The 8,411-nt window shown below is 50.1% G+C and overlaps 2 protein-coding genes across 2 annotated transcripts; both read right to left on the bottom strand.

Annotated features, from left to right (window-relative positions):
• Positions 1-166: 166 nt before the first annotated feature.
• Positions 167-838, bottom strand: LOC119368970. The gene is made up of 2 exons (XM_037634062.1): positions 627-838; positions 167-547 (listed from the first exon to the last, which is right to left on the bottom strand). Exons 1-2 carry the CDS (start codon positions 783-785, stop codon positions 326-328), a joined length of 381 nt encoding a protein of 126 aa, XP_037489959.1. The 5' UTR covers positions 786-838; the 3' UTR covers positions 167-325.
• Positions 839-2,408: 1,570 nt separating this feature from the next.
• LOC119366553 (peroxidase 12-like) lies at positions 2,409-4,025 on the bottom strand. Its single transcript, XM_037632308.1, has 3 exons — positions 3,780-4,025; positions 3,314-3,499; positions 2,409-3,153 (listed from the first exon to the last, which is right to left on the bottom strand). The coding sequence occupies exons 1-3, from the start codon at positions 3,990-3,992 to the stop codon at positions 2,533-2,535; spliced, it is 1,020 nt and encodes a 339-aa protein (XP_037488205.1). The 5' UTR covers positions 3,993-4,025; the 3' UTR covers positions 2,409-2,532.
• Positions 4,026-8,411: the final 4,386 nt, after the last annotated feature.

The following is an 8,411-nucleotide window of genomic DNA, read 5'->3' on the forward strand; positions in this document are numbered from 1 at the left end:
ACTGATTTCGACCGCTGTCACAACTGGCACACGCACACCGCTGTTGGGTACGCTTTTGACCGTGCGAGCATATCAATTTATGTCTCTGCCTGGCTTGATGTAGGTGCAGAAACAATCGTCCAGGTCTGTTGCGTGTGGTACACGTCGCCAAGGTTTACATTAGCTAATAGGAAATTAATTAATGACACGGTTACCCTGCGGGGGTACGCCACCGCACTCTGGATTCATACGTACTACAAACAGCATTACCAAACATAAATCAGGGTAGGGGGTTTGTAATCCATCATCGGGCTGTTTCCGCTTCATTGCTGCGCCACCCTGGTCTTTACTGCCAGCCGGCTCCCTTGGCAAGCACCACGAACAGCATTAGCAAACAGATCATCATGGTGTTCCTAGCTGCGACGCGTATGTCTTCCATGGCGCGCCCCATCCCGAACATGACGTTGCTCCCACCTCCGACAGCCTCGATGAGGAGGTTGATGCCAACGCCAGTGATGTAGAACGCGTACTGGTCCTCCCACAGCCAGAAATCGCAAGGGCCTCCGTCCTGCCATGATTCAAAACTGAACGATGAATGAAAGCAGGAAAAGAACGGTTCTGGCGGATGTGTGATACGTGTTGCTTACCAACTGGTTCGGGCACTTGTAGAAACGGATGCCCGGGTTGCGTTCCATCCCGGACACAAACCACCTAGTCCTCGTCCCGGTGCACCTTGGGCACATGATCAAGGGCAGCGGGGGTGGGGGTGCCCGGATGCGACGCGCCGACGATGAACTCTGGGACATCTTGGCACAGCGGCGGGGGGTGGAGGGCAACTGAGATGTTTGAGCGTGTTTGATTGAGGCCGCGTTGCATGTGATGGGTGCCGTCGAACGCTTGCATGGGCTTTAAATACATCCAACCAGAAAAAAAGTTTATGTTATACAGTGTAGCTCGCAACGGTAGCATTCCGTCCTCTCGCCGTCGCTGTACAGTGATATGCGCAGCGTCGTGTCGGTCTCGCCTGACAGCTTGGTACATCCAAAAATACATCAACTGCGATGCTGATCATGCAACGGTAACTTTCTGTCCTCCTGACTGCGATGTACAGTTCTCAGCGCAGCGGCGTGTCAGCCTCAAATGTCAGCTCGGTCCACCTAAATACATCAATACGAGCCATATAACTCTCCACGTTTCCTATATACACCAAGTAGGGCGCAAGCTTGCCACGCATCGCGACGGGCTGCGCACCGTCGATCTGCCGCTGCGTGCAGTGATGCATTTCTCCATCCATGCTGCCATACATAACAACACAACCCGGTGAAAGTTGAGTTGTCGCATAGAGATAATAGATTCACGCACCGTAAGCTCAAAACCTAAATAGAAGAATGGCACGGCAAAGACGTGCACTACTTTCTGGTACCACTTCATGTTGGTATAACTGTGTGGCTCCTCAGACCCTCCATGATCAGCATGTTAGTGGAGCTGCCTTTGCACTCTATGGTCTATCTCTTATCCGACTGTCACCATCGGCTTGCCTGTTTTTCTCATATCCGTATATACCAGTGCATATACTTGAAATGGCAAGTTTGGGTAGCATATGTTGGTCCTGTGTCTATGACTTTTTTTTTGCAAAGATTTGACTGTCACTGCCAAGTGACCCTATGAGGAAGAAGAACATAAAAATTGGTCTCGTGCCTGTGATTTTTTGTAAAGTTTCTTACTCCCCTGTCAAGTGGCCTTACAAGGAAGAAAAATATAAACAATGGATCTTGTGCCTGTGATTTTTTGCACATTTTTTTAACTCTCAATGCCAAGTGGCCCTACTAGGAAAAACAATGCAAAAATTTGGCAGCAGCTTCAAGGGCTCGAACTCGAAAGTTTGGCAAACACAGGTTCCTACTGACGCGGCCCATTGATGAAGGCCTAAATAAATTTATTCCATTCCCAACAAATTTTTGCTCAATTTTTTTGGGCGACTAAACATGAGATTTCCCGTATTCCTCGGTAACCGGTTTTTCTGGGCACCTTCGTTAAAAAGACCGAAATGAAAAAAGAAAACCTTGACGCTAGCTAAGCCTTCAATGGGCCGCGTCAGTCTTAGTCATGGATGCGTGCGTTCCTACACTAAGCCAAGGCTCGCAATGGTTTGAAGTTTTTGTAGCTAGCCAGAGGATGTGTATATATGATATTTTAGCTGCAACGCACGGCAAATCTTTGTTGATTTTTATCTGTAAATGATTTAAGTATTGTGGCCGCGACGGATCTTTTAGGTAGCATGCCTTCTCATCCTCTCCCTGCCTCACTCCCCAGGCTACCGGCGAGCATTGTCCATCCGATTTCTGCTAAGATCGATCTGCAACGTCTGTATATTAATGCTCAAACCGGCACACAACCTCCTATTGTAGGAAGCATATATACTTGGGGCATGGTGTCTGATCACTTACTCATTTTATTACAACATTACAATTACACAGAACCACCAGCCCCATGACATGATGGTAGCACACACGTGATCACACGCTTCAGCAAGCACGGCGACTAACCAATCTCTTACATGGCGGCGGCATGGCCCTCGTTACTCATGGTCTCGATACCCTCGACACGGCTGTTGGGAACGGCGCAGTTGAACCGGATCTCGCCCTGGCTGCCTGTGAGCAAGTCCATGTTGCTCATCTTCACCATGGACTTGGCGAACTGCTCGAAGAACGCCCCCTGGTTGAGTGAGAACCGCGTCGCCATGCGCGTGGTGTCGGGGTGAACGATGAGGCCCTGGTCCGACTTGAACAGGCCCTGCTTGGCGATGAGATCAAAGTAGTACTTGTTGTCGAACACGTCCAGCGTACGCACATCGAGGGTCTGGTTGACGGTGCCCGCAGGCACGTCCTTGGCGCACTTGGCCTTTAGCTTGGCGGCAAAATTGGGGTCGATTGGCGGGTTGGTATCGACGTCCGGCGTGAAGCGGTCGGAGAAGGAGGAGCAGTGGGCGATGCCAAAGGAGTGCGCGCCAGAGAGGGACACCAGGTCCGCCTTGTCGAGGTTCCGGTCGCCGAAGGACTTGAGGAGCTCCGGCACGGTGAAGGAGGGCGCCGGTAGGGTGAAGACGAGGTCCTCCGACGCTGGGGCTAGCGCGTCACGTCGGCCCAGAGCCACGTCGAAGTGGGGCCCGCCAGCCTACATCCACCACGTAGACGTATATGTTAGCCGTCAGTAAATCTCTATGTCGACGTACGCCAGGAATAACCATCCAATCTGAGCACTCAGATTTGGATAATTGGATTGATGGTCGTGCGTGCTGCATGGCAGGCACGAAGGTCTAGGGTACGTAGCGTACCAGCACGAGGGAGTCGCGGGTAGCAAGGACGGTGAGGTCGGCGCAGGAGACGGTCCGGCCACAGGCGCGGTGCACGGCGGCGCGGATGCTCTCGATGAGGTTGAGCGCCACCGGCCGGAGCGTCAGGTTGGGCCCCATCGCCTGCTCGCTGTTGTTCCCAGTGAGGAGCACCGAGGCGTCGCAGCCCTGCAACAACAGTAAATAAGGAACATGCATCATACTCATGCATACATAATTACTCCTACATATACTTACGTGCTAACATGCATACATGTACATAATTTGACATATGTGCGTACAGTGTTGCTATACACACGACACTGGGTAGCCGATTTGCGCACGATCGCACTGATCCGGCCGTGCATGCGTTGGACAAAGTGGAGGCCAGCGGTTAGATCACGCATCGTCCAACGTTCGGCTGCTATGTATCGGCTGCATAGTAGTTTCGATGTGCGTACGCACGTACCTGCGGGAAGCAGTCGTGGAAGAGGATGCGGATGAGGGCGGGGGCGACCCCGACGTCTTTCCGGAAGGCCTCGGCGACGTGGTACTTGACGATGTGTTCCAGGTCTGGGCACGACACCGCGTGGAAGTCCGGCGAGAGCCCCGCCGCCGCCGAATGGACGGCGGCGCAGGCCAAGGCCACGACGACGAGGGCCGCTGCTGCTCTGGACGCCATCTTTCTCACTCTGCAGCAGATGGATGGACCCAAAGGGTGTCGTACGTGTGGCTTCCTCAAGCAAAGCGCTCCAAGGTATTTATAATCGGCCGGTCCTCGGTCAAATGTGTCCGGTGCAATTTGCTAGCCACATAGCTCGATCTGATCCTCAATTCCACACAGGTCGACAAGTCGCAGCTAGCTGGACGTACGTTGCTTACAAATGTGGATCGACATGTCCAAGTTGCATGGCTTGAACCTAGAAGTCAGAAGAGCTGATTACGGCCTACCGTTGTGATAAAAGGGTTTGATAATGCATGCATCGACGGCGTCGCTTTCATGGGGCTTCCGTGCACACGCATTTGCACCTAACCAACGGCGACATGTTGCCAAACTAGCATACATGTGTATGCGATTCAGGGCGGGCGGGCACGCAAAGAGCTGACCGGGCTCTACTGTTTTCTCGGTGAAGCCGACTGATTATTGGTTGCTCGATTGATTCCTTGGATGGAGAAACCAGAAGATTAGTACTAATATTAATTCACCTGTTAATCAGTACGTACGGTCGGGCATACTTTACAGATCAAGATCACGTAGGATATTATCAAGAATGGAGACCTGGATATGATTAACGGATTTTGGAATAGTTTCGGATGGCATCTAGGAGTTGAGTGACAGCTTGATGGCGGAATAATTAGCTAGGGTGGTTAGAGACGGGATCGTTCGTTTGAATGGCACCTGCAAGATCGACATGCTACAAAACCGCTGAAAATTCTTAGCTAGGCCGGCCACGTGATGCACCTTCACTGTATCATATCATAGTGACCGTCAGTTACAAATCTAGACTAGATGGAGCCAGTCATCCGCTTGTTCGTACACGGAAGTCAAGGCTCCTCTTTGCATATCTGATTGCGCTTCTCGATTTGAAGGCATTCTAGCTAGCTACTATGTACTCCCTCCGTCCGAAAATACTTGTCGGATGAATGGATGTATCTAGACGCAATTTAGTCCTAGATACACTCATTTTCATCCATTTCTCCGACAAGTATTTCGGGACGGAGGAAGTACCACAGTTCCAGTTAAATTACCGTCATCGACATCTTCAGGGAGTATAGGCATGAGAATACTTTTCAGAAGCAAGGGCCTGGAAGCAAGCTGGGCTATTCAGAGGTGTCCTTGACCGATTCTTTGTGGAGTTGTCCTTGTGGGTTAGGCGTGAGGAGTAATCTTGTCCGTGTTGTAAGGCTGGACTTGGGTGTGTTCTTGTTGTAATCGCCCAGGTGGGGGGCTCTCAAACCGTTTCTGTCTTAAATACTCCCTCTGTACCAAATACTTGACGTTGGGGGAAAACCAGTACAAGTTCCCTAACGACAAGTATCGTGATACTGAGAGAGTATATGATATGCATGCTTGTGCGTATTCAAAAAAAAAAAAAAACTCGTCCTCTAGCTGAGCTGTGGTTGGGCTCAATTCTGTAAATATATGAAGGAAAGTCGTGTGGCCTGCTTAAGCTACCTGCCCACTAAGCCACTGTTATTGTTAATTGTTTTTTTTGCGATTTAACGTTTTTATTGCGGGTCTTTCCAATCTACCTAGCTAGCCCTTAGCCAGGTGGGGATCGATAGAGAGAAGAGCGTGCCTGGTCGTCTCTTGGACGATATGCATGCGTCTACATGCAAAAATGCTAGACCTACGTAATGTCTTACAAAGCATTACGTAAATCATTTGCAAGCTAATGAAACTGCCCCCCTGATTTTCAGGGTGGGCCCGTGCCCCCAAGTAATACCCAATATAAGACTGCCACGTCTCATTTTACGTAAGGTACGTAAAATCTTTTACGTAGGTGTAGCTTTGTCCGTCTGCATGCCAACCACTTGCAACGCAAATCACTCGCGTTCCTACACAACAAGTCAAAGCCCAGCCGGCTCCTCCCTGCGTGCATGCATGTGACATTTTGAATCTGAGTAGCAAAACGACCACATGCATGTAACTCCTCACGTGGAATCCTAGTACGGTCCCGAGTCGGAACTTCCGACTAAGTTACTGTCACGTACGTGGGGTGTGTGGATCTGACTATCTGCGTAGCACAACAAGCATATATATTTTCGAAAAACGATTCCGATCATCATGTGATTCTGATCACCAACGATCACCTGCCGATTACAGCAACTATAGCAGAATCAGCCATGTGATTCCGATCACCAATGATTTTGAGCCAAAATCACACTCTAGCATACTCGCCATATGGCTCCCAGACGACATAATTTATGGAGCTCTCTTCGTAAATGAGCTCGCAGCATCCATATATGGAGTCTGGGGAGGGCCAATATGGAGCTCAATTCAAACCCAACCGCCAGCACATAAGGGAAGTTTCAGATTATGCCTCCTTGCGCCGCCCACACGATTCAAACAGCACGGCCTCCCGCATCATCGGCAACAGTACCGGGCCGCTAATGCCCTGTCCGCGCACTCGGAATCAAATGTTGGATGGACAGCACGCGGCATCATCTCATGGCTTACATGCAAGCAAGCCGGGAGGAGCTGTGTGAACAGGCAGGAGGCGTGCGAGAAGGCGGGAGCCACACGTGCGAGAAGCCATTAGTCGTGTGACCGCAGCTGCATTTCTCACCCGGAGGTGTGCCCCTTGTTGGTCATTCGTCGACTACACTATCCTAAACTGCTTCTCAGTAGTGGCTTCGACAGTATATAAAAGGCAAACACTGCCTCTCCTCTCTCCCATTGCCCTCCCTGCCGCCTCCCAAATCTTTCAGGTCCGCCTCCGTTCCGCCTCCAAGAACATGTTCCGGAAATCTCTGTGGGGTCCCCAGGACCCCTTCTTGGAGCACTTGGAAGAGGGCCTTGCCAAGCTCATGAGAGAAGAGACGGAAAGGGAGTGGCGGATTATTTTTCTAGAAACTAGCAGTAACACTGCCTTTTCATATAGAAGAAGAAAATAAATGATTTTTTCGAGTGGCAGATTTGGGGCCACGCTCCGCTGCCACGGAAGCATGGCCAGTCGACCGTGCCGCTGCCATTTTCCGGGACATCAAGGCCCGCAAGACCCTGGAGCGCGGCTGTCGAGGCATTTTTTGTGGAAATCAAGGCGAGCATTGGCGCCTCTCCACTTGACCCGACCACTCCGCCCGTGGTGGTCGTGAAGGTGGCCGCTATGGAGGTGGTGGTCGTGTTTGTGGCCGCAACTGGGCCCCACCAATGAATCCATCTGTTGCCGCCGCAACTATTAGATTCAATTAACCTAATTAATATTTTAAAATACTATTCTATGTTTTATCAATGTAAGTCGCAATACGTCTAATTTTCTGCCCAAGTTATTAGATATCAACTCGAATTGAATCAAACATGTTGTGAATTTGAGATTATTTGGAAAGGACCCTTTTAGCCAATGATAAACGGGTCCGGCATGCAAGGACTAATATGGAGTTTGCCTTTTGGAGACTATGTGTTTCCATGTTCCCTCAGCAGCCTCCATTTTCATATGGAGCGCTTTATATGCGATATGGAAGTTGTCAATATGAAGACTCTACTAGAGTTGTGAGCTAGACCTCTAGATCTTTAGCGAGACAGTGAACCCCCACCGGCTCTTCTCAAATCCAAAGCTCAATTTAAACCTGGCAAAGTTCACACTAATCTCTCTAATTACTTGCAAGGTGCGTTCTAGTACTTCTGGTCTTTCATAGTCTAGGGATCCTAGAGCATGACAATTTGTTGAGGATCACTTAATTTCCAGATGAACTTGTGTCATCAGGCCTCACTCCATCCTCTTTCAGGCGGACCCCATCTCATGTAGCTAAGAGCAACTCTAGCAGATTCGTCACATCTACAATCATCATCCTCCATATGGAGCTCAAACTAGACATACCATACGCATGTTTCAACACGATAATTTTATAGGAATGACATTGCTACCTAGACACTACCTAATCTACTCGGTGGCCGGCGCCGTCTAGTCGCCGCCATCGTCGTCTTCCTCCATGTATGCGCCAATGACTTCTTCATCCTCTAAGGGACGAGAGATCCTCAAAGTAGGCGTACGGGTTGGGCTGACGAGCGGCAGCAACAGGCCGCGGCTGCTCCTCCTCATCGGTAAGTGTCGGGCCGTTCTCATGGATGATGCACGCCGAGCTTCATGTGCGGTGAGCTGGAGCACGACGTGGATCGGCTCCTCAGGCTCCGGCTCCGGTTCAGGAATTGAGAGATCAAGGTTAAATTCATACTTTCTCTACAAATTCATGGTTTTTCAGTCTTTTCTCATTTAACAAATGCCTGCACTGTGGGATCTTAGTACGGTTCCGGTTAAATTACTGTCACGTTCGTTGGGTGGATCTGAGTTGCATAACCACCACGTATGATTTCGAAAAAAGACGAGTAAATCTATCACGTACTAATAACAGAGGCTACATTAGTGAATATGCTACGGCT

The sequence above is a fragment of the Triticum dicoccoides genome, chromosome 2B (assembly GCF_002162155.2).
Source record: "Triticum dicoccoides isolate Atlit2015 ecotype Zavitan chromosome 2B, WEW_v2.0, whole genome shotgun sequence".
Classification (NCBI taxonomy): domain Eukaryota; kingdom Viridiplantae; phylum Streptophyta; class Magnoliopsida; order Poales; family Poaceae; genus Triticum; species Triticum dicoccoides.